The sequence below is a fragment of the Notechis scutatus genome, chromosome 12 (assembly GCF_049901735.1).
Source record: "Notechis scutatus isolate UNSWTSFEM ecotype Mainland chromosome 12, rNotScu1.2, whole genome shotgun sequence".
NCBI classification, from domain to species: domain Eukaryota; kingdom Metazoa; phylum Chordata; class Lepidosauria; order Squamata; family Elapidae; genus Notechis; species Notechis scutatus.
In genome coordinates, this window is record NC_142020.1 from 8,313,811 (window position 1) to 8,340,011 (window position 26,201).

A 26,201-nucleotide genomic window follows, 5' to 3' on the forward strand; every position below is an offset into this window, starting at 1 on the left:
GGTAAAATGAGGAAACAAGGGGTGAAGTTAAGAAGAAAAAACTGAAATAACAGTAATGCAGTACAGTAACTGAAAATAAGTGAACTGAGACTAAAATCATATTTATATAAATCACAACAGGCGGTTTTTAATCAACAAATCAAACATAGACCGAATGGAATCATATTTGATCTTCGTGCTTCCCTACTAAGTCAAAATAAAGTGTAGACAGATTTTGTTTAACTTATACAAACTTATAGGATGTCCTTCCAAGAATGCATAATCACCTCTTATGCACACACAGTGTATATATACACAGTGTTATATCAAAAGCTCTTCATAAACAGACAAATTCCAGAATTTTGAACAAAACATTCACATTTTTGAAGCTTAAATTTCACCCAGGAACCTCCATGGCTGCTTCAAGCCTTTTCCTTCCTCATATCTCTTGGGGATGAATGTGTACCAGATGTTGGGTCCAGTTGTTACTCGGGCCAAGAGTCCAGGCCTCTTGAGAACATCTTGCAAGGATTCTGATATTTTCCAAAGCACCAGAAGGGCAGAACAAGAAATAATAGATGGAAACTAATCAAGGAGAGAAGCAACCTGGAATTCAGGAGAAGCTTCTAACAGGGAGGACAATTATGGAGCAGAAGCTGCCTTCAGACGTTGTGGATGCTCCATTACTGAAGGTTTTTAAGAAGAGTCTAGACAGTCACTTATCTGAAATGGTATAAGATCTTCTGCTTGATCAGGGGGCTGGACTAGAAGACCTCCAAGGTCCCTTCCAGCTCTATTCTGATAAGAAAACTACACTTCCTTGCTGAGGGTCCCTTGGGACATCAAAAGTACTGGAACCTCAGATGCTTCAGCACTCAATGCTTGAGATCCGCTTGTTCCTAAGAGTTTGCGCATTCTCACAATCTCCTGCTTGTATCTGCAATGAAAGCACAGAAGTGATGATAGGTGCTGTCTTAGGTGCTGTACTTACTTTTGATAGAATCCAGGTTTCCAGCAGCTTCCAGTGTGAAAAATAAGTAGACGAAAGAGGGCAGGAGAAGGGAAAGAAATAAACTCACCTGTCATGCCCCTGTCGGAATCTGAGTTGGAGGGGAGGCCGAGCAGCTGACGGGGAGTGGGAATGTGGCTCCGTTGGCTGTGGAAGAAACTGGGGAAGGGCAAAGTCTGGCTGGGCAGAGCAGGGGAGAGGTAGAGCAAGGCAGAGGGAATTTGGAAGAAGATCCAGGCCCACCCCCTCTTCATCCTAGGGCATGCAGGGAGGAATGGAGAAGGGAGCAATGTGAGTTGCATGGCTTATGGGGGAGGAAAGGGCCCTGATTCCCTGCATTAGCTGCAGCTGGGAACACAGTGTTTAAAAAGAGAAGTTTCGCACAGCAAACTGTTGAGAGCAAATCGTGAATTATCTGGTATTGTCGAGGCTTATCTGGGTTTCTGGCGTCTTCCTAACTGTGTGTGTTTTGCTGGCCTTTCAAGTTGCAATTCCTTCTCCTGCCCTGTCAAGTTAATTACTGCAGCATGATTTGTGTGGATTTTTATTTTCGGTTTGTATGTACTTTGTTTTCGGACTGAATTTCCTCCACTTAAAGACTTTTTCTGGGAGAGTTTTTTTTTCTCCAGCCGAAGGTAACCTGGACATTAGGGGCAACATTGGAGGTATTAAAGGGACTCTTCTTACTTATGTGACTGTGTTGCCTTTGTGCCACGCCCCTTTGGGTCATCAGATCACCTGGGAGAGTTTTAACCTGTGTCTTCCTTCAGCATTTGGGAACCAGAGAGACCTGAAGCTTTCATCTTGGGATTTTTGAGAGAATGAAGACCGACCATGTTATAGGCCCAAAGAAATGGTCTTTGGTCTCACCTCACCAGGTGTTTGTCCACGTATTCCTGCAGTTCAGCAACCTGCTCTTCTGCTACCATCGCTCTGGCCAGCAGCTGGCTTCTCTCCCTTTCCAGTTCCACCTGAAGTTGTGGGAAAGAAAGGAAGCAGAGAGCATGAAGGATGGCCAATAACTGAATGTCTGTAGAGGAGAACTCTTAGCTCTTCACAGTAGACTTGAATCCCCGTTGTAAATACCAAAACCTGCTTTTATTATAGAGTTACAGAATCTTGAAATTCTGAATGTGCCTCTTTCCTCCTTGTTCTTATCCTAAAGAGTCACTTCAAGGAGGGATGGCTGGCAAATAAATTTAATAACTAGGTAAAAAATGATTTAATAGAGAGAGGGAACTAGGGAGGGTAAAATCAGAGCACAGGTGGCACAGTGGTTAGAATGCAGTACTGCAGGTTACTTCTGCTGACTGCCGGCTGCCTGCAATTTGGCAGTTCAAATCTCACCAGGCTCAAGGTTGACTCAGCCTTCCAACCCAACCATAATTGACTGGGCTAATGATATGTTATGATGTATGTTATGAGGAGCAGTGGTTAGAGTGCAGTACTGTGGGCTACCTCTGCTGACTACCAGCCACCTGCAATTTGGCAGTTCGATTCTCACCAGGCTCAAGGTTGTCTCAGCCTTCCATCCTTCCGAGGTGGGTAAAGTGAGGACCCAGATTGTTGGGGGGCAAGAGGCTGACTCTATAAACCCCTTAGAGAGGGCTGGAAAGCACCGTAAAGCGGTATATAAGTAAGGGCTATTGCCATTGCTCTTTTCTCAAATTACTTTTCTGTTTCAGCACTCAAGACTTCTCTAATCGGACAGTTGCTTTGACAAGGGGCTCTTCCTCCCCTAGAGGTTATTCTCACAGTTTGTTACAGGTACACAGGTGGTCTTGAAGGAAATATCATTACGTAGCAAACCGATGGGAAAACAACTGAGAGAATGAGAAAGAAACTCATGATTGACTCTGCTATAAGAGGGAAGGAAAGGAAAACAGTGTCCAGCTTCCAAGATTACCCCTTTGTGATAAAGTGGAAGAAAATTATAGAGACCTGCAAGATTGATGTCAGACAAGATAGGTAAACTGACTCTACTGTAAATCTACATTAACGGAATATTGCAAGTTCGAAAGTACTGGCCTGACTCCGCAGTGGTGGGATTCAAAGTTTGTTACTACCGGTTCTGTGGGTGTGGCTTGGTGGGTGTGTCAGGGGAAGGATACTGCAAAATCCCCATTCCCTCCCCACCCCCACTAACCTGCTTCCCAGCTCCGTTCTCCTGTGCAGGGCAACCAAAGAAGACCCAGCCAATCAGCTGGGACTCGGGAGGCAGAGAAGAGATGGGGTTGGCGGGGCCAGTCAGAGGTGGGATTGGCCGGTTCTCCGAACTACTCAGAATTTCCACTACTGGTTCTCCGGAACCTGCTGAATCCCGCCTCTGCTCTTCCGCCCTTCATCTTCTTTACAGCCCAAGTAACTAAGGGAGGATCCCTTTTAAATCATTTAACCCACCCCACTATCCAGCTGTGGGCCATGTTGTCTCTTATCTGATTGTTCCCTATGCAGCATCTCTATGTGTCAGCCTTCAAGATCTTCTACTATTGCTTTGCATCTTTTGGCTGCCATAAGTAACGGGGGGAGGAGGGGGTAAAGTCTGGGAAGCGAGCTGGAGGTGTTACACTCTAGTGTTGTGTAAAATGAGGAGGCGGGGAGTATAAATTCTTGCTTAGGTTTCTATTTCTCGCTTAGCTTACTTTGCGCAACTGCATATGCCAAGGTCAACGGACAGAGGCCTCATCACCACCTGAAGATGTCCACATGATCATGTTCACAACTTTTAATTGGAAGAATCATTTGAACTATTGGGGGTGGGAACATTTCCATCACTTTGTATATGTGATCTGCGCGCCTAATTTCCCAGATTCAGAATTCTATGGTTGCTACCACTTCAATTCCAGTAAAAGACACCTTTTCTCTAATCTAAAGAGTCTTAAGTATTTCTTTCTTGGATTTGGAATGGAGCTCCACCTGACACTGTGACCAGTCTCCCAAGGTCTTTCTCGCATATCACATCCACCCATAGGGGGACTTGGAAAATTGCACCCCAAAGCCCTTTTGTTGATTGACATTGGCCACATTCTTGGAGAGTTTTACTTACTTGCGTCGAGTGGGTAAACTCCCGTAGCTGCTTCCTGAGTTGAGCCCAGCCTTCGCCCTCCAGGAGGTTAGGGACAGGGAGAGGCAGAGCACTGTGAATTAAAAAGAGGCATCGTTGTGACGCGGTTGGATAGGCAACCCTTTTGCCTTGGTACCAAATTCACTCATTTCTCAAAACGTGAAGCCGTGAACTAAGCAAACAGATCAACAGAGTTGGAAGGGATCTTGTAGGTCATCTAGTCCAATCCTCCACCCAAGCAGGAGACCCTACACCATTTCTGACAGATGGCAGTCCAGTCTCTTCTTGAAAGCTTCCAGGGATGAAGCTCCCACCACTTCCGAAGGCAACTTCTATTCCATTGGTGGATTGTTCTCACCGTCAAAAAGTTTCTCCTTATTTCCAGGTTGAATCTCTCCTTGTTCAGTTTCCATCCATTATTCCTTGTCTGGCCTTCGGGTGCTTGACCGCTTCTTCTCTGGGGCAGCCCCTCAAATATTGGGACTCCGCTATCAGTCAACCAGCTTTAACATTCGCCAAGGTTATACACGATGCAGCTACTTGATTTGTAACTGACCTAGGTAAAGATGAGGTTGAACAGCCAGGGTAAAGGGGCTGCGAGAATAACCTTGGGAGCCGAGAGGAAAAGCTACAGACCTAGACAAAGGTCTGATGAATGAAATCAAGAGTCGATTTAAGGACAATGAAAAGAGGAGGGAGAAGACAGCAATGAACAGCAAGGAGAAGGAGTTGTGATGGGGAGATGCCTACTAGGTTGGCTCTGCGATAGAATATCTGCTTTGCATGCCTGGGTTCCACATTGGGGCGGTGGCCTAGAGGTGGAACTCTCACCTCACAATCAGGAGACTGTGAGTTCGATCCTAGATAGAGGCAGATATTTCTCTTTCTGGGCACACTGAGAATATATCTGCTGAACAAAACTCCGCATTGGTGACAGGAAGGGCATCCGGCCAGTAAACACTCAGCTCCATTCAGTTGCCCAGACTCCACCCCACAAAGGGATTATGGGGTCGTTAAAAAGAGGATGATAGTGATGATACCTGGGTTCCACATTCAAGCTTGGATGTCTCTAAAACCGCAACCTTCTCCCTGCAGAAGATGTGTGGTAACCAGGGTCTCTTATAGTCCTTATGCACTGGATTTCAACTGCCTGCTGTCTGGAGTGATGGGAGCTGTAGTACCAATGACCTTGGAAAGGAGGGAGGAAGGAGGAAGGAAGGAAGACTAGAAAAGAAGGGAGAGAAGGCGGGAGAGATGGTGGTAAGGGAAGGAAGAGGAAGGGATGAAGAAGGGAAGGGGAAGAAGAAGGGATGAAGAAGGAGGGAAGAGGGAGTGATGAAGAAGGGAAGGGAAGGGAAGGGAAGGAGGGAAGAGGAAGGGATGAAGAAAGGAAGAGGAAGGGAAGGAGGGAAAGAGGGAAGGGGAAGGGATGAAGGAGGGAAGGGGAAGAGGAAGGGATGAAGAAGGGAAGGAAGGAAAGGTCAATATCAAGCTGATGTGTTCATTGCTCTCCCCCTGCCTAAGGCCACCTCACCAATTCTGTCGGCAACCCCAAATTTATCCCCAAATTTATTCCACGATTAAGCCAGTATCTCTGGACACCTACATAACTGGATAGAAGCATTCCTGTCAAACAGACAACAAATGGTCAAAATTGGGAGCGTCCTATCAAATTCTGTACCTGTCAATAGTGGTGTCCCCCAAGGCAGTGTTCTAGGACCAACTCTCTTCATACTCTACATAAATGACCTCTGTGATCACATTAAGAGCAACTGCGTTCTCTTCATTGATGATGTAAAGCTATTCAACACCACAGACAATACTGCTACCCTTCAAAAAGACCTTGACTATGCATCAGAATGGTCAAACAAATGGCAACTTCAAATCTCAACAAATAAATGCTCTGTCCTACATATTGGCAAAAAAAATCAGAAAATAAAATACAAGCTAAATAGTCAAGACCTTGTTGAGGATCCAAACTTTGTCAAGGACCTTGGAGTACTCATCTCTAATGATCTAAGTGCTAGAGCCCACTGTAACTACATAGCCAAAAAGGCATAGAGAGTTGTTAACCTAATCCTACGTAGCTTCTTCTCTGGTAATATCACACTAACTAGAGCATACAAAACATTTGCTAGACCTATGCATGAATACAGCTTATCAGTCTGCAACCCATATCATGTATCTGATTGAAAAAGTCCAGAAATATTTCACAAGAAGAGTTCTCCGCTCCTCTACTCATTGCAGAACACATTATGCCACCAGACTTGAAACTCTAGACCTAGAAAACCTAGAACTACGCCGCCTCCGGTCCGATCTAAATATAGTATATAAAATCATACATTGCAATGTCTTAGCTGTCAATGAATACTTCAGCTTTAATCATAACAACACAAGAGCACACAATAGATACAAACTCAAGGTTAACCGCACCAAACCTGACTGCAGAAAATACGACTTCAGCAACAGTGGTCAATGTCTGGAATACTCTACCTGACTCTGTGGTTTCTTCCCCAAACCCCAAAAACTTTAACCTTAGACTGTCTACTATTGACCTCACCCCTTTCCTAAGAGGTCTGTACATAAGCCCACCAATGTGCCTACCGTCCCTATCCTATTGTTTCTTTTTATTTTTCTTATAAGTATCTATCTTATGTATTCAAAACTATGTTTATTCTTATACCTGTATTTTGTAAGTGATTGACAAATCAAATAAATACTAAAAAAAAAAAAATACTAAAAGTCCATCCTCCTGGTTTCTGCACAAGAAAATCCTTTTCTGGGGGGAAAAAAATTGAAGGTGAGAAATGCTGGGAGGGAGGGCCCCTCCATCTTGACCTCCGCCCATCTTTTATGTTTCCATTCCTGGAGGGGTACGGGGGCGGTTTTGTCCTTCATGGAGCCAAATCCCCTCACTCCACTTGTGGGGTGTTGCGGATAGGTGATCTAATCGTGGGGAAATATGCGAGCGAGCCGTGGGAAAGTTCGGCAGAGTTGGTCCGAGTCCCGCATAAGTAAAATATAGGTCACTTTTGATGTTTGGAGAATTCTTGACTGTAATAAAAGAATGGAATGAACCGAGGAATGCATTGTGCTCCCATTTACATGCGGGGGGAGGAGGGGAACCAGATTTGGGATATCCAGAGCTCCCTCTGGAGGGTATGTCCATTGTCGCCTGGAATTCTCCACCTCCTTTTTCCTCCCTCTCTTTCAGCAATTTAAAAGAAAGAGCGACATTTTTAACAGCCAGGTCTGGCTTGGAAATGCTGTTTATAAAGGCAAATAAATCGGTGTTGTTTGCACCAATCAGCCATGAGGTGGTTTTTGTTTTTTTTTTAAATTTTATTTTAGTTGGCATTTATTGTTAGCCCTCTCAAACAACCTTTTTTTTGGATGGGGGCAGATAAGGCAAAATAAAAGCATTAATAATGTACAAGCTTGGGGCGTCCCCTCCCCTTTTGCTGTTCGGCCTGTGCCGTTTTTTGTGAATGTGAGAAGCACTTTTGTTTCCCCGGCATTTTAATGATGTAGACGGGCTTAATTGTGAATGCTTCCATTGAAAATGCTTCACGCTCTCTGCTTTAGGAAAGAAGATAGATAGATAAATAGATAGATACTTAAAGGCAGGGCACCTACTTACTCCTGCATGGGCTGTGTTTCTGTATGTGAGTTTTAAAGGGATTGGGGGGGGAGGCTTTGGGTCTGCCTCCTTTTTGCAAAACGTGATAAATATGCGAACATGCAGTAACAATAAACCTTGGTTCACAGCTAAACTTAAGCAGCTACGTCGTTCCAAAGAGGAAGCCTACAGAAAAGGTGACAGAATGCTATACAATCAGGCCAGAAACGTATTAATAAGAGAGATCAGAGCAGAAAACTCTTAAAAACATCACTGGCTACAGCAAACCTTCATCCCTTATATACCTTATCATTCTTGACTCTTGACGAATGTATCTTTTATGTACACTGAGAGCATTTGCACCAAAGACAAATCACCCTTGGCCAATAAAAGAATTCTATTCTATTCTATTCTATTCTATTCTATTCTATTCTATTCTATTCTCAATAAAGATTCTATTCTATTCCACCCTCAATAAAGATTCTATTCCATATTCTATTCTATTCCATATTCTATTCTATTCCATATTCTATTCTATTCCATATTCTATTCTGTTCCATATTCTGTTCTATTCTATTCTATTCTATTCTATTCTATTCTATTCTATTCTATTCTATTCTATTCTATTCCATATTCTATTCTATTCCATATACTATTCTATTCCATATTCTATTCTACTCCATATTCTATTCTATTCTATTCTATTCTATTCTATTCCATATTCTATTCTATTCCATATTCTATTCTATTCTATTCATATTGTGGAACGTCTTCAGAGTTGAGGAAAGCAGAGTTCAATGCAGAGAAGAGCAACCAGGATGATTAGGGGGACTGGAGACTAAAACATAGGATGAACGCTTGCAGGAACTGGGCTTGGCTAGTCCAGTGAAGAGAAGGACCAGGGGAGACAGGATAGCAAGTGTGCCAATATTTGAGGGGCTGCCTCAGAGAGGAGAGGGGGGTCAAGCTATTTTCCAAAGCACCTGAAGGCCAGACAAGGAATAATGGATGGAAACTGATCCTGGAGAGATTCAACCTGGAAATAAGGAGACATTTTCTGACAGTGAGACCAGCAATCAATCCATGGAATAGAAGTTGCCTTCAGAAGTTGTGGGAGCTTCATCCCTGGAAGCTTTCAAGAAGAGACTGGACTGCCATCTGTCAGAAATGGCGTAGGGTCTTCTGCTTAGGTGGGGGGGTTGGACTAGATGACCTACAAGGTCTCTTCCAACTCTGTTAATCTGAGCTGCATAACCATGGGGCAGGCTGGCCTCATAGGAACCTCCCCTCCCCCGCTGCCTCCTCGACTTGCAACAGATCATTTAGTGACCATTGGAAATTACAGCAGCACAGTAAAATGTGACTTCTGACCGTTTTTCATACTTACGACCATTGCAGCATCCCCATGGTCAGGTGATCAGAATTCAGATTTCTGGCAACTGACTCGTATTTATGACGGTTGCAGTCTCCTGGGGTCATGGGATCCCCTTTTGTGACCTTCTGACAAGCAAAGTCAATGGGGAAGCCAGATTCACTTAACAACCGGGTTATTAGCTCAACTACTGCAGGGGTTTGCTTAACAACTGGCAAGCAAGGTCATAAAATGGGGCAGAGTTCACTGAACAACTGTCCCGCTTAGCAACAGGAACCTTGGGCTCCGTTGAGGTCGTAAGTCAAGAACCTGTATTACTTTTGTTTAATGATAGCTTCGCTGTTCGGTTTTTCAGTTACGTCTTTTCTCTCTGGCTTTTGGCTGTAATAAAGATTTGAATTCATGTAAATCCTACGGAGAGGGAGACGTACTCACTGAGAAGCTGTTCCAGAGATCATTTTTTCACTTAGTTTTACCTAAAGCAACAGAAACAGCAGAAAAAACAATGAATTTGAGATTAGATAGATGCCCTGCCTTTATTTTTGAACAACTTAAGAGGCACACAATGATCTCCCCTGCTGTTTTCCTCAAAATAACCCTGTGAGGCAGTGGTGGGATTCAATTTTTTTCACTTCTGGTTCTGTGAGCGTGGCTTGGTGGGCGTGGCAGGGGAAGGTTACTGCAAAATCCCCATTCCCTCCCCACACCCACTAACCTGCTTTCCAGCTCCGTTCTCCTCTGCAGGGCAACCAAAGAAGACCCAGCCAATCAGCTGGGACTTGGGAGGCGGAGAATAGATGGGGGCGGAGACAGTCAGAGGTGGCATTGGCCAGTTCTCCGAACGACTCAAAATTTCTGCTCCCGGTTCCCTAGAACTGATCGGAACCTGTTGAATATGCTGTGAAATGGGTTGGGTTGAGACCGAGAGAGAGGGGGAACTGCCCCCAAAGTCATCAACTGGCTTTCATGTCTTAAGATGGAACTAGAATTCCCAGTCGCCCAGCTTCTAGTCCAGCGGATTCACCATTACGCCAAATTGGACTGCTTCAGAATTGGGCCAAAACACATTGGAAAGACTTTTTGCAAGAATGATGATGAGTTCAACCATGGTTTGTTGAATCAACTCTGATTAGTGAGGTCCACCCAACGCACCAAGTCATAAAACGTAGCTTGCAAACTTAAGTTGGATGAAGTCATATACCCAAGGGTTTGTTTTTTCTCTTCCTCCTTTGGAGCAGATTAAATCTAAGCCCATTGGGGTTAAATCTTAAGTCCATTCTTATTAATGAAAAGGCCATCAAAGATATTGATTCCAAGCCTTCTCCTCCAAGGAAAAATACTTGTGACTATGAGTCCCACAAATTCTCAGAACCAGAATGCTCTTTTTTTTTTCCAGGGCCACCCAAAGTTGTGCAAGGCAATGCTTTAGATCTGATTCTGACAATTGTAGAAGAGTACAAGTACGGGGTGATCCATTGAAGCAGCCATGTGAACTTAGAAACAGACATGGGTGTTTTAATGAGTTGGCACTTTTGTCCAACACAATGTAACTTTCGACTCGAAGTGCAGAGCACAACTTGAAAAGAGGTTGGCAGCAGATGACCCCCTATGGTTGACCCTGGCTGAGGTCAGAAAGTGATGTAAGGCTAAATCTGGTTGGTATTTGGATAGAAGAACTTCAGGAAGTCCCAAGGCAGTGGACTAGATTGAAAAGTTGAAAAGAGAAGGCAAAGGAAACCAGAAAGATAGCTTCTCTACTCTTGCCCAAGAAGACACCATGGTATGTCTTAAGTTGAATAAACTCAACTCAGAAAAGACTTTTTAAAAGAAAAAAACCTGCCACCTGTTCCAGTTATGTCTTCAAAGAGGTCTTAATTTTCAATAAGAGAAGAAATAATCATGGGGCCAGCTTTCTTGATTTAATTTTGGAAGTGGTAGTGGGGAGATTTATAAATAGTTATAAGTATGGTAATAGAGTCAAACTCCTACAGAACATGACAGGTGGTGTATGATATTTAAAATTGCATTTCAAAATCTTTAGATATAGAGTACCTCTGAACAACAGGTGTGGGAGGATAACAGTGTGCATGACTTAAAGTTTCATATTCTTTTTTGTAAAGAGTTCCAGCTGATCCTGTTGGAAACAATGCTGCTCTGATCCAGCAAGTCTTATCCTGAATTTATGTCCGACATGAAATGAAGAGAGTTGGGAAACTTGCTGGAAACCTCTTACAGGGTGGTGTGTGTGTGTGTGTGTGATGGACCAGGCTTGCAATGATAAGCAAAAGCTGGATGTCCTTCCTAGATCTGAAATGCCTGAGATGCCTTCTAAGAGACCAAGCTAAGACTTTAAGAGCGGTAGCAACTAAGATTATTAAAGACCTGGAGATTGAAACATATGAAGAACAGTTGCAGGATTTGGGTTTGGCTAGACTAGAGAAAAGAAGGACTAGGAAGGACATGAATGATAGTGGTATTCCAGTGTTTGAGGGGTTGCCACAAAGAAGAATGGGTCAAACTATTTTCCAAAGCACCAGAAGGCTAGAAGAAGACAAGAAACAATGGATGGAAATTTTTATCAAGGAGAGAAGCAACCTGGAACTAAGAAGAAACTTCTGACAGCAAGGACAATTAACCAGTGGAACAGTTTGCCTCCAGAAGTTGTGGCTGCTTCATCACTGGAGGCTTTTAAGAAGAGATTATACAGCCACTTGTCTGGAATGCTATAGGCCAGGACCTCTTGCTTGATCAAGGATTGGACTACTAGAAGACCTCCGAGGTCCCTTCCAGCTCTATCCTGAATTATTCCTTTATGTTTATCCTGCCCATTCCTAAAGTTGAATGTATTAGAATGGAAGGGAAGGGAAGGGAAGGGAAGGGAAGAGGAGAGGAGAGGAGAGGAGAGGAGAGGAGAAGAGAAGAGAAGAGAAGAGAAGAGAAGAGAAGAGAAGAGAAGAGAAGAGAAGAGAAGATAATTCTTTATTGGCCAAGTGTGATTAGACACACAAGGAATTTGTCTTGGTGCATAAGCTCTCAGTGTACATAAAAGAAAAGATACATTCATCAAGAATCATAAGGTTGAGGGACAGGTCAGTTCACGCCTTGACCTTCCCAGCCACACCTCCTAAGATCCCCTTCCAGGGAAAAATACATTGTGGATTCACCTTCATCTGCAGCTCATAGAGTTGTCCCTCCAGATTGGCTTTGTCTTCCCGCAACCGGTTTAACTCTTGTGCGGTATTGGTCAGCAATTCAGCATCCGTGATGGAGAAATGGTGCTCTGGTGGGCCAGGATCCAGATCATGGGAGCCCAGCAACCTGATTTGCTCACGTTGCATCCTAACATCAAGCAAACATGTTATTGAGCATTGGCCTACAGTCTCAGCTGCAAGGATCTTAAGAGCGTACCAGAAAGGTTACTAAAGCATCTTCCAGTACCTTGCTAGAACGATGAACAGTTGCAGGAACTGGGCATGGCTAGTCTAGGGAAGAGAAGGACCAGGGGAGACAGGGTAGCAGTCCTCCAATATTTGAGGGGCTGCCACAGAGAGGAGGAAGGGGTCAAGCTATTTTCCAAAGCACCCAAAGGCCAGACAAGGAACAATGGATGGAAACTAATCAAGGAGAGATTCAACCTGGAAACGAGGAATTTTCTGACAGTGAGAACAATCAACCAATGGAACAGAAGTTGCCTTTGGAAGTTGTGGGAACTTCATCACTGCAGGCTTTCAAGAAGAGACTGGACTGCCATCTGTCAGAAATGGCGTAGGGTCTCCTGCTTGGGCAGGGGGTTGGACTAGATGACCTACAAGGTCCCTACCACTCTGTTCCAGAATTTAATTTGCCTACCCAGCTCCCATCATTGATATCAGGGGGTGATGCCGAAAGTTCCTTTCCCTGATGAGGTCCATGGGGAGATGCCTGAGATAGCAGGACCTTCCTGAAACAGCCCCCATTCTATGGAATAAACTCCCTCCAGAAGTATGTACAGTGCCCAGCAAGGCAAGATATTGTCTATAAATAGGGAGCAAGCCCAGTACTCGCACTGATGGTGATGCCTAGTTGGGTAATAAAATGTCTGCCAGCAAACAACTTAGCTCAGAGAGCATCAAGGACTCTACAAAGTCAGTGTTTTAGAAGGCGCAACATCCAAAAGTCGTGGGTCTCAGGTGTGCTGTCCTCCAACTTGGCCCCTTCTCTTACCTGTAGGCAATGAGTAGACCCTCGTGCTTCTTGACCAAATTTTGCATGCGCTTCTTGTAACCGCGGGCAGCTCTAGCCAGCTGTTCCTCCCGAGATTTATAGGAAGCCCGGATGTCTTTCAACATGCTGTCCACAAAATGCTTCATTTGACTGGGCTCCTTTTTAGCTGGTGATGATTTACTATCGATGTATTCCTTGAAATACAAATACATTTGGGTGAGATTAGAGAATGGGGCACGCTCGCATTAACTGTTTCTTGACCCATCAGCTCACTCTGTTCGGGTTTTTTTTCATTTGTTTGTTGATTATATTTTTATCCCACATTTATTATTTTGTAAGTGGCTCAAGGCAAACAATATATTTAATACCTTTTCCTCCTATTTTCCCCATAACAACCCTGTGAGGTGGGTTGGACTAGCTCAAAGTCACCAGCTAGTTTTCAGTCCTAACGTAAGACTAGAACTCACCATCTCCTAGCGATTGGTCCAAGGTTGCCCAGCTGACTTTCATGGCTAAGGCAGGAGTAGAACTCACCATCTCCTGGAGATTAGCCCAAAGGTACCCAGTTTGGCTTTCATGGCTAAGGCAGGACTAGATCTCACCATCTCCTGGTGATTGGTCCAAGGTCACTCAGCTGGCTTTCATGCCTAAAATGGGACTAGAACTCCCAGTCTCCTGGTGATTGACCCAAAGGCACCCAGTTTAACTTTCATGCCTTAAGGCAGGACTAGAACTCCCAGTCGCTGAATATTGGCTTGAAGTCACCCAGCCAGCTTTCATGCTTAAGATGGGACTAGAACTCACTATCTCCTGGTTTCTAAGCCAGCACCTTAACTACCACATCAAACTGATTTCCAATTCTCACCACCCTCCCTGCAGTCTAATTTGTGCCTTGGTGGTTTGGCTTTCAGAATGTGATCAACAGGTGCAACATGGGGTAAGTTACCTACTTATTCCATGGCACCCAAATGTGGGCTGGTTTTCTTTTGACTCTGGCAATGTTTGGGTTGCTCTTGATTTGGATTGCTTTAATGGGGTGAAGCAAGTTAAGAGAGGCATCGGGAACCGCCCGCCAATGAGAAATGCTTACCGCCAGATCTGTGACGTACTGAACAAGGTGCGAACGATATTCCTCATTCAACTCTTTGAGTTGTAACTGTAGCCTGGAATTCTCAGACTCAACCTCCTGAAGGTGGCCTTGGGAGGACAGCAATATCTGTAGCCCCAGGAGAGAAAAATATACAGGTAGTCCTTGCCTTACGACCAAAATTGGAACTTGCTTTAAGGAAATGGAGACTGGTGGTACCTCCACATTCCCAAACACTCTTACACCTTTGAATCTGGAGTGCTGGGATATTCTTTGTTAGATGGATAAAGTAATAAAGGAGGTGCCAGGATTCCAGCAGTTACTCCAATTAAATCACGAGCCTCGAGCCACACTCCCAAAACTAAAAAGGATTTATTTGAAGGTAACATTCTACGTCCGGCACTAACCTGGGCACAGCTGACTCTGAGATAGTGTAATTCACTGTCATCCTTGATCCTGATTTTCCCCCCACCCCTCTGGGTGTATCATCCAACAAAACACGTCCATAGCCAAGAGTCATCAATCATGCTCCCCAATTAAATTTTTGTCTGGCAGAAGCTTCAGTCATCGAATCAGCCTCTGAAGACAATATGAATGGAATGTACTTTCAATTCCACACTGCCGCCTGCTCTTTGAAACTCCCTTCTTTCTGTTGACAACTATAAAACGTGTATATACAAAATGTTTTATGAGTTGACAGGAGGGATGAAAAATAATAAAACAATAAAAGAGAGCTTGGAAGAAGGAATGGAATGGAGTGTCTTGAGAAAAGAGCTAGGGGGACCAACTGCAACATATATATTTTTAGCAGCTTGTCTCAGCTAAAACCGATTGATGGGTTTGTTTTTTCTTCAAGGTCTGACATATTTTTTTAAAGAGCAACAAAAGCTTGACAGCTATCAATCTGAGCGCTCTAACAACAGACAATGTGAAGAAAGGCTCCTGCATAGAATTGTGTCCATTCGTTTGCTCTAGAGCAAGGGAAATCTGCAAACTTGGCAACTTGAAGACTTGTGGACTTCCGCTCACAGAATTCCACAGCCAGCATGGGAGTTGAAGTCCACAAGTCTTCAAATTGCCAGTTTTGGAGACCCCTGCTCTGGAGCTATTATAAGTTTTTTTTTACAGATTAACAGAGATGGAAGGGACCTTGTAGGTCATCTAGTCCACCCCCCTGCCCAAGCAGGAGACCCTACACCATTTCTGACAAGTGGCACTCCAATCTCTTCTTGAAAGCCTCCAGGGATGAAGCTCCCACAACTTCCGAGGGCAACTTCTGTTCCATTTTTCTCACTGTCAGAAAAATTCTTATTTCCAGGCTGAATCTCTCCTTGTTCAGTTTCCACCCATTATTCCTTGTCTGGCCTTTGGGTGCTTTGGAAAATAGCTTGGCCCCCTTCCTCTCTGGTGCAGCCCCTCAAATATTGGAAGACTGCTATCCTGTCTCCTCTGGTTCTTCTCTTCACTAGACTAACCAGGCCCAGTTGAAAGCCATTGGCGAACCTCTAATTCTAGTAATGGGTGATGAAGCCAATTTCTCTTTCCTTCCTCCTTTGAGGCAATCCAGAGAAAAAACACAACCTTGAGTACTAGTGCTATCTTTATAGTACGGTTCCATTAACAGAATCTTGCAAGTCTGAAAGTACCCCTCGCTTCCTTCGCTTTTCCTCTCGGGAAAACTTCTCTCCTGAAACATCCTCCACATTCTGCCTTCTTCTCTGGGATGAGATACCTTTCACACATGCTGGTTTTCCAGTTTCTGACTCTTCCTCCTGTCTCCCAAGGCCATTCCCACATACCATTACCCATCCCTTTGCATACACGGCAGGACCGATTGATTCTCACCGCTGACTCTTCTGCCAGTTTATGCTGCGTGTGCCGGATTGCTTTCTTGGCCTCCTGCAGTTCCTTGCCCATCGTGATCCTGGAGACACCAAAAAAAATATAAATATTGCACTTTGTCCTTTATTGTTGGTGAGCTGCTCTTCATGGACCAAGAGCTCCGTTTAATGCTTTTAGGTAGATACGGGGATAGAACAATTATGGAAAATTCATGAGGCCTTCCTTTTCTGGCACTTTCTGTTATTTGGGGCAGGAATATATTTTCTTGTGTCAAGCTTATTTTATTCTTAAACCGAAACAGTGATGTAGTCCATTCCTCCAAAGGTTTGGTGTCTAGGAAGCTCCAGGTAGTGCCAAACTATGAGCTCAGGGTCATATGAAGTCCTGAGTACACAGGTGCTAAACTCTTGTCCCAGAGGTGCACTTTTCAAAAGGCAACTGGACTTTCTTTGTTTTTCCTTGAAGACATTTCACTTCTCATCCAAGAAGCTTTCTCCTTTCTCCTTCCATCCTCCACCTTTCAGTCAGAACTGAAGAAGCTTCTTGGGCATGAAGCGAAATGTCATCAAGGAAAAACAAAATCCAGTTGCCTTTTGAAAAAGCACCTCTGGGACATGTCTATGACTCTATAGACATGTGCTACCCTCATATGATCTTGGTTAAGGAGGTCCACATCTGGTTCAGTCTGGTTCCTTCTTCTGTCTCATGCAGTATGTTTTAGTAATAGCAATAGCACTTAGACTTATATACCACCACAGTGCTTTATGGCCCTCTCTAAGGGGTTTACAGGGTCAGCCTATTGTCCCTGAGAATCTGGGTCCTCATTTTATGATGGAAGGACGAGTCAACCTTGAGCCGCTCATAACTGAACACCTGGAGTGACTGAGCAGTGATTTAGCCTGAAATGTTGCATTCGAACTACTGCACCACCACAGCTCTTTTTAACCAGATCAAGGGATGGACGGGCAGAAATTACGTAGATGGCTGCCGTTCACATGGAAATGTGAACATGTTCCTTCATTTTGCAAGTCGTTGGAATAGAGATGTCCAACGATCATGACTCAAGACCAATCTTCTCTGCTTTGAAGCCCACATTGGGAGCCTGCAGTCAGAGGAATTGATCTCCAAATCGTGCAGCCAACTTAGGAGCTTTCTTTACCCGACTGATCATATCTCCAACCTTTGACATCCAGGACAGTTTGGCAGGAAAAGCATAGTAGCTGCAATATTTGAGAGATGGACTTCCAGGAAGATCAGTTGTCCAACCTCAATCCATAACTCCAGGAGAAAGGTGGAATAACCTCTCTCACTTCTACCTCTAGGGCTGCTCTCCGTGGTCCTGAATTCAAGTCCTCTTGCTTGGTTTCCCTTGTAATGCTGACTTTTTAATGGCCTTTTGATCCTCCTCCTCCTCTATCACCACCACCTCCTCCTCCTCCTTGAGTTGGGTGAATCATATATTTTCCTGCTTTTCTTCAGAGACCAAGCCAAACTTTGGGACAGAAAGAGAAGGCCTTAGATATGCTAAAATAACCCCAGAACAAAGAAAATTCCTTTAGCTACAGGTTTGACTTGATACATAAGAACTTTCCAATTCTTGAATTTCTTAAAATGCTTTTAAATGCTGTTGTCCAGCATCTGTAAAAGGGTGAAGGAGAAATGTATGACACAGTGTAAGTGTTCCAGGTTTCTACTTTCGACAGCAGTTTCCCCTGTTTCTTAATGAAAACGATTGGACAGCTAAAATGTTAGAACCCCATAAAAATTTGTAAATCACACAGTTGGTTTAGTAGGACTTGGGTATGAAGAGATCTTACTCACATTCTCTCCTCCAATTTCTGTTGCTGGGAATTGTACATTTCTCTCATTTTTTCCATCTCTTCAGTGATGTGACCTTGGTTTCCAAGTAACTGTTGAATGGGAAAACAATCATTCAGACAGAGCTATCCCTCTTCATCCCTCTTCATCCTGAATATTTTCAATCTGATTAATTTAGATTATAAACTCCATAATTTGGGGAATGAAGTGGGCCTTCGACTCACACTTTTCTCCAATTTTTGACGTTCCTGTTCTGAAGCCAGCACCACATCTTCGGGCTAAAAGAAATGAAGCATGCATTGGAGCAGTTAATACGTGGAATCAACACAGGACCTCCCTACAATCCAATTGAAGAATATTATTACTGTCACTCATCCGTTTGGAAAACAAATTCCGAAACAAAATAGGAGAAACACAGTAAAACTTAATTATTACAAAATTAATGTAGTGAAGTATAAGAAGAATTAGTGGGTGACATAATAGCAGTATTCCAGTATTTGTGGGATAGCCACAAAGAAGAGGGGGTCAAATTATTCTCCAAAGCACCAGAAGGCAGGAAAAGAAACAATGGATGGAAACTAACCAAGGAGAGAAGCAACCTAGAACTAAGGAGAAACTTCATAACAGTGCGGACAATTAATCAGTGGACTTAGCTTTGCCTCCAGAAATCATGGGCACTCCATCACTGGATGTTTTCAAGAAGAAACTAGAGTTACTAGACAATCCATTATTTGAAATAGTATAGGTTCTCCTGCTTGAGCAGGGGGCTGGACTTGAAGACCTCCAAGGTCCCTTCCAGCTCTATCTATATATATAAAAGCAAAATACCACTTACACATCACAAAGTCTCCAGAACTGTAAAGCCTACAAACTTAACATTTGGCACATATGTTCCTCTTGGCTTCTAGGTGCTCACCAAGAAAGGATTTTTCGAAATGACCATCAGAGCATTTAGAGTATTTCCTATATTATTATTATTAACATGCTCTGATGCTAAGGAGTTCTGCTCCACCTCCCCACCTGAAAAGAAATCTGTTCCAAATGCAAAACACAAGCAGAGGAGTCAGTTCAGTTTTAGTTTCACAGCATCAAGCAGCTTTAGTCCAGAACAGTTGAGCTAAGCCACGCCCAGGCTCCTTGCTGTCTCCTTCTTGCTCACATAGCAAATACTCTTCCAGTTTCCAAACAGCCCTCAACTCCCTCACACACTGACAGGACGCTAGCCAGATGAATACCGATGGATGCTGGTAGGAAGAGGCAGAATTCCCTCCCCCTTAATTTTCCTCCCCCCAAAACTAAGCCCAACCACATAGTTTCGTAGCGAAGCACGGGTATCAAGCTACTGTAGTTCTATTCTAAAATTATTGGCTTGGGATTGGGCTACCTAAGGGATAGTCGAGGATTACCTGAATTGTTTTAATTGTTTTATATTTTTAACTGTTGAGGTGGGCAGCTATGCAGATCAAGTCAATAAATATCACACTTGGTTCACAGCAAAGAGAGGCAGAAAGACTGCAGATACCTTGACTTTGTGGGCAGAGAGGCGATGGACCAAGGTTCGCACCCGCTTCACTTCAGCAGGCGGATTTTCTGCTTCAGACTGGGACTCTGTGCTCTTGGTTTGGAGGTGGTGTGGATGCTCCTGCTTGGACTTAACCAGGTTAAGTAACTCCCTGCTCAGTTCTTCGTTCTTGGAGACCTAATAAATGAGAGAGTGGATGAATGCAGTGATCCCACCCGCTCATCCACCCAACCCAAATAGTTGCAACTTCACAAGATTGCGGGATCTTGGAGAGTTCACTGTTCTCGTGTGAGGTCATGTAGGATCTTAGGGATGAGTCTACTGAAATCTTGCAAGGATTGATTATTCCATAAGATGTTGTTCCCTGTTTTTAATGCCCACTGGAAAGGCTGCCGATTCCAGAACCACTCGCTCTTATGGCATTAAAAAAAAAAAAAGCATGATCGTTCCAGCATTTATATGAAGACAATTTGCAATCAAATGGTCTTTGAATCTAAATCTTCAGCTTTGGACATCGAGCTCGGTTTGTCACCGAGTCTCAGATCCTAATTACAACACTTCCACCCCTGACCCCTCGATTTCTTCTTCCCCAGTTTGATAGTTGCTCTGATGGAATGAACTGAGCCAGATTCCCAGGAGGAAGGGTGTGAATTCTACAGGAGTAAGAGACAACTCAGTTCATGGGAAGACAGCTCCTCCCTAATTGTTTCCAGAGTACGTGATTGATGTGGGGTATAGTCTGCTTCAATTTGGCAAGATTCTGTCTATGGGTGAGGAACAATAAAGAAATCTAATTGGAAGAAATACTAATTTAGGGAGCTTGATCTTCCCTTCCCAACCCTCCCTTCCCCCTCCCTCCTCCCTCTTCTCCTTCCTCCCTCCCTTCCTTCCGGAGGTGGTATTCAGCAGGTTCTGACCAGTTCTGGAAAACTGGTAGCAGAAATTTTGAGTAGTTCGGAGAACCGGCAAATCCTGATTGGAGGTTTTACAGTATCCTTCCTCTGCCACGCCCACCAAGCCACACCCACAGAACCAATAGTAAAAAATTTTTTGAATCCCACCACTCCTTCCTTCCTTCCTTCCTTCCTTCTCCATCTGGATTCCCAGGAAGAAAGGAGTTGATTCCAGAGGAGTAACATACAACTCAGTTCTGACAGTTTGTATGAAAGGGTGAAGACAAGCTCCTTCCTGATACTCGTAACTCTTAGAGTATATCCTTTATGTAGGTGCTGGCTTGCTTCAGTTTGGCAAGATTCTGTCTATAGGTGAAGAACAATAACCTGCCTGGAAGAAACAGTACATGTCTTTCTTGGTTTTTGGAACCTGATAGTTGCCTAGTGTCTGAAGCAGGGGAAGGATTATTCATGAGCAGCTCATACCTCCTGTTCGTGCTCCTTGTCCAATACAAGGTAGTTGCTCTTCAAAGCAAGGTACTCGTTCCCCAACTCCTTGTGGTCATTCTCCAAGGTGTGCAGGCGTTCCTGCAAAGCATCCCGTTCCCCAGTGGTCCTCTCATCACGGAGCTCAATCTCCAGAATACGATTCTCCAAGTCCAAGATCTGGGGGAGTAAATCCAGAGAGAGAGAAATGCAAGTCAGAAATAAGCATGGATCAAGAATGGGAATAGGAAAGCAGAACACACCTTAAATCCACACTTCCCATTATGCAACTGGATCAGAGGTGGTAGTCAGCTGGTTCTGAGTCCAGTTCTGGAGAACCGGTAGTGGAAATTTTGAGTAGTTCGGAGAACCGGCAAATCCCACCTCTGACTGGCCCCACCCCCATCTATTCTCCGCCTCCCATTGAGTCCCAGCTGATCGGCTGGGTCTCCTTTGGTTGCCCTGCACAGGAAAAGCAGGTTAGAGGGGTGGTGAGGGAATGCGGATTTTATAGTATCCTTCCCCTGCTATGCCCACCAAGCCACGCCCACCAAGCCAAGCCACGCCCACAGAACTGGTAGTAACAAAATTTGAATCCCACCACTGAACTGGATCATGGATGGAGAAATGTGTTGAGTGGACACAGAGGTCAGCTGTGACACAAAATATGAGGGGGGGGGGGAATCAAGTATCAGTTTATAAAGGTGCAATAATTAAATCACCTATGAAAGGTGACATACCAGATTCTTCAGTTCAAAGTTCTCAGCTTCATGTTGTTCTCTCTTTTTATTAGTTTCGATTTGGAAATCGACAAAGTCTTTGGAAATCTATGGAAACAGATACATCAAGCTTACTTTGTACCCCCGGGGAATAAAAAGCAGCGAGAATTCATCCCCTACCTTTCCTTTTAATGACCCCATAATCCCTTGCGGGGTGGAGTCTGGGCAACTGAACGAAGCAGAGTGTTTACTGGCCGGATGCCTTTCTTGTCACTAATGCAGAGTTTTGTTCAGCAGATATATTCTCAGTGTGCCCAGAAAGAAAAAAATATCTGCCTCTACCTAGGATCGAACTCACAGTCCTGATTGTGAGGCAAGAGCTCCACCTCTAGGCCACTGCACCAGTCAAATTTATCCCCTACATGCCCCCTTAAAACCAGAAGTAGGTGGTTATTCAGGTAGTTCAGCAAAGTTTGAGCATTTACATTTAACTATTGCATCTCATAACTGTGAGTTTGGCTCAGTGTCTTATTTTATTCTGTGTCATGTTAGTTTTATGCTGTGATGGATGATATTTTCCTTTAATTATGATTTAGGGTTGCTGAAATTATTATAAATTGAACTGTATAATGCCTAGGCAAACAATAGAGGCATTTAACCAATGAAAATAATTAAAGGTTAATTGGACATTGGGGGAAAATAAAGAAAATAAAGAAACGTGGATTGAGAAAGAGCAACGGGACATCTTGCAAGAGAACATGCCATATTGAATGGCTAGTTGGCATGCTGAAGTGTGTCCAATACTGCAGGATTGTGTTTCTATTGTGACCTTCTGCACGAGGGACATTTTTTAGTATTTCCGCAGAAAATTGGCCACCCTTGCAGAGCTGATGTCAACAGAGCAGCAAATTTGTCCCCCTGTTACCTTGAGCTTCTCCTCTTCACTGCGAATCAGCCTGGAGGACAGGTCCGCCTTGGAGATAGCCAATTGTCCCAGCCTGTCCTGCAGTTCTCCCACCTTGCCATAGAGCCTTTCGTTTCGATCTTGCAGCTGAACCTGAGTGAGGGAAGAAAGAGATGCTGTGCTCCTGGAGAAGACTTTCATTCTGGCAAACTTTCAGAGTAAGAAGAACGAGAGCGCCCTGAAATGCTCCCAAGAACTGGCGCTTTTCAAGTCAACTTCAGGTCCTGAATGGCTATTTTATTTTATTATTTGATTTATTTATTTTGTCAAGCATGTATTAGATCACAAATACAAGTATAAACATGATTATTAATACACGAAGTGGGTAAAAATAAAAGGGAACATTAGGACAGGGATAGTAGGCAGATACCCCCAAAGGGTATCTATTTATCTACTCGTATTTTATTTATTTATTTATTTATTTGTCAATTGCTTACAAGATAATAGGTATAAGTAAAAACATAGTTATGAATACATGGATACATATAAGAAAAAAAAGAAAAGAAAGAATAGGACAGGGACGGTAGGCATGTTGGTGCGCTTATGCATGTCCCCTACAGACCTCTTAGGAAAGGGGTGAGGTCAATAGTAGACAGTCTAAAGTTAAAGTTTTTGGGGTTTGGGGAAGAAACCACAGAGTTAGCTAGAGTATTCCAGACATTGACCACTCTGTTGCTGAAGTCGTATTTTCTGCAGTCAAGTTTGGTGCGGTTAACCTTGAGTTTGTATCTATTGTGTGCTCTTGTATTGTTATGGTTGAAGCTGAAGTATTCATTGACAGGTAGGACATTGCAATATATAATTTTATGTACTATACTTAGATTGGACCGAAGGGAGCGTAGTTCTAGGTTGTCTAGGTCTAGAATTTAAAGTCTGGTGGCATAAGGTATTCTGCAACGAGTAGAGGAGTGGAGAATTCTTCTTGTGAAATATTTCTGGACTTTCTCAACTGTATTAATATCAGATACGTAATGTGGGTTCCAGACTGATGAGCTGTATTCAAGTATTGGTCTAGCAAACGTTTTGTAAGTAAAAAGAAAGAGAGAGTTGTGTTGGCAAGGTCCCAGATCTGGCCAAAATTGCACTGAAAGAGGGAGGAGGACAAGATCTTGAGAAGGAGAAGAATGCAATCTAAAAGTTGATTGATACAAAAGCGACAGCAAAAGGAGAGGAAGATGAAGGCAAAGTTCTTTAAAGAAAATGCTATGCTTGCTTTCAGAATTGCAGGAGATTTTTGAAGGTAAAGGGGAGCCAGTTTGGTGTAAGTGTTCAAGTCATCGGGTTAGAAACTGGGTGACCATGAATTCTAGTCCCCCTTAGGCCTGAAGGCAGCTGGGCCAGTCACTCTCTCTCAGCCCTAGTTAGGAAGGAAGACAAACCATTTCTGAAAAACCTTGCTGGGGAAACCAGAAGGATTGCTCCGGGCCATCTCCGACACAACTGAACAAAAGAAAAATTTAAAGCCACAGGGGATATCACAATAATATCAATGAGTGGATTTTCCTTCTTTTGGGAAGGGATGTCATCTCTGTTCTTCCTGATACATTTTTAAATTATAGCACATCATATAAATTATAAGGTGCATGATACACTCTTCATATTTCCTGCTTCACAGGGGCACCCAGTAGCCCTGCCAATTTTCAACAATTGTGCTGTGAAATTCAGGGAGCTGGTATGGAGGAAACTTATGAACATGGAAAAGAAGTTTGAACATGGCAAGTGGATTATCTCTGGTTTGGGATTAGGGAGAAGATACAGCTGAGAGAGAGGGAGAGGGAGAGATATGATAAATGATAGAGAGAGAGAGAGTAGATAGGGAGAGAGAGAGAGAGAGAGAGAGAGAGAGAGATAGATAGATAGATAGATAGATAGATAGAGATAGATAGATACCATAAGATAGATAATCTAGAGATAGATAGATGAGAGAGAGATGATAAATGATAGATAGATAGATAGATAGATAGATAGATAGATAGATAGATAGATACCATAAGATAGATAATCTAGAGATAGATAGATGAGAGAGAGATGATAAATGATAGATAGATAGATAGATAGATAGATAGATAGATAGATAGATAGATGATAGATAGATAGAGATAGATAGATAGATAGATAGATAGATAGATACCATAAGATAGATAATCTGGAGAAAGATAAGAGAGAGAGAGAGATGATAAATGATAGAGAGAGAGAGTAGATATATATAGAGAGATAATCTAGAGAGAGAGAGATGATAAATGATATATAGAGTAGATAGAAAATAGATAGGTGATAGATAGATAGATACATAAATACATAGAGATAAATAGATGATAGATAGATAGATAGATAGATAGATAGATAGATAGATAGATAGATAGATACCATAAGATAGATAATGTGGAGATAGATAAGAGAGACAGAGAGATGATCAATGATATATAGAGTAGAGAGATAAGTAGATGATAGATAGATAGATAGATAGATAGATAGATAGATAGATAGATAGATAGATAGATCTCCCCCCAAATGGTGCAGAGTTATTTTGAAGATTATAGATAGTCACATTAGCTGCCATGGCCTTTTTGAAATGGGAGTTTAAAGGGATAGAACTGTTCCGGCTATCTCTGCTTCCTGGACCTTGGTTATTGTCATACCAATATAACAGGACAAGAAAGCATTTATTTGAACCCTTAACTTTCTCACCCACTTACATTTTCATTGGTGAGGCACTGAACTCGCTCATGGAAAGTGCCAAGGTACTCGGGATCTTTGGCCATGGAGTCCTAGCTGTGAGGATGAAGCTTTGCCTGTATGGAGCAAAATCCAGGCAGGAGCCAAAGAATGTTGTCTGAATGGCAAGGAAGGAAGTTTCCCCTTGTTCTGGCAGGTGAAGGCAGGGTTGCTACCAACTCCAGTTGCTAACAGGCGTGGCTCTCAGCTTCGTAATAAAGTGCAGAGAGACGGTTGTACCTTCCCTCCACCAAATAATGCAACCAGCTTAACAAACTCCAATCAAACTTTCTGGAAGAATGCTATCCGAAATAAAATAAGGTAGTATAAGATTGCCCCAAGAAAAGGACTGAAATGTGATTTTTTTCCCCCCCTCAGCATTGAAATTGAGTTGACCAGGTTTTCGTTTCTTTGGGCCAAATCTTCAACTTTGAGAAATGTATTAGGGGCCACTCTTTAAAAAAAAAGCTAGATTGGGGCTAGAATAAAGGCTGTTCAGTTAAAGCCACTTTGACAGAAATTTTGAAATGTTTTGGCAACTGTAGTGGAAGTTCTGTCTCAAACTGTGATTCAACATTCCTTGTCAAACCAGTGGAGCTGAATTATTGCTTCGGGTGATCTTTTGCTTCTGTTCTTCTAGTGAAAATTAAGTTGGAGAACCATACATTGCCTTGCATTTTTCAAATCTGGGAACTTTGAGATGTGTGCACTTCAATTCTTAGAATTTCCCAATCAGTTTAATTATGTGATTAAAGTACCCTTCCTTCCTTCCTCCCTCCCTCCCTCCCTCCCTCCCTCCTTCCTTCCTTCCTTCCTCCCTCCTCCCTCCCTCCCTCCCTCCCTCCCTTCCTTCCTTCCTTCCTTCCTCCTCCCTCCCTCCCTCCCTCCCTCCCTTCCTTCCTTCTTCTT

At 43.3% G+C, this 26,201-nt stretch overlaps 2 protein-coding genes across 4 annotated transcripts in view; one reads left to right on the forward strand and one right to left on the reverse strand.

Moving 5' to 3' along the window:
- ANTKMT (adenine nucleotide translocase lysine methyltransferase) overlaps positions 1 to 26,201 on the forward strand; it is a 144,937-nt gene that overhangs the window by 11,099 nt on the left and 107,637 nt on the right. The window lies entirely within an intron of this gene.
- On the reverse strand, positions 27 to 25,455 carry CCDC78 (coiled-coil domain containing 78). Of its 2 annotated transcripts, XM_026680730.2 has the most exons (15): positions 25,274 to 25,455; positions 22,539 to 22,670; positions 21,635 to 21,721; positions 20,895 to 21,074; positions 19,516 to 19,692; positions 18,218 to 18,271; positions 17,997 to 18,085; positions 16,179 to 16,257; positions 14,337 to 14,462; positions 13,247 to 13,440; positions 12,208 to 12,382; positions 9,479 to 9,519; positions 4,035 to 4,125; positions 1,859 to 1,959; positions 27 to 916 (listed from the first exon to the last, which is right to left on the reverse strand). In XM_026680730.2, the coding sequence occupies exons 1-15, from the start codon at positions 25,337 to 25,339 to the stop codon at positions 790 to 792; spliced, it is 1,719 nt and encodes a 572-aa protein (XP_026536515.1). In that variant the 5' UTR covers positions 25,340 to 25,455; the 3' UTR covers positions 27 to 789. The 2 variants fall into 2 exon arrangements, 1 of the variants encoding a protein (XP_026536515.1); XR_015750865.1 differs by lacking the exon at positions 27 to 916 and having other exon boundaries at positions 1,922 to 1,959; positions 9,475 to 9,519.

What these genes read in the sequence shown, in the direction of transcription:
- CCDC78 (XM_026680730.2), bottom strand. Translation starts at nt 25,339, where the DNA reads ATGGCCAAAGATCCCGAGTACCTTGGCACTTTCCATGAGCGAGTTCAG. An exon ending in ACTTTGAACTGAAGAATCTG is followed by an intron (nt 21,075 to 21,634) that starts GTATGTCACCTT and finishes TTACTCCCCCAG; the next exon opens with ATCTTGGACTTGGAGAATCG. An exon ending in AGTACGTCACAGATCTGGCG is followed by an intron (nt 13,441 to 14,336) that starts GTAAGCATTTCT and finishes TTGTATTTCAAG; the next exon opens with GAATACATCGATAGTAAATC.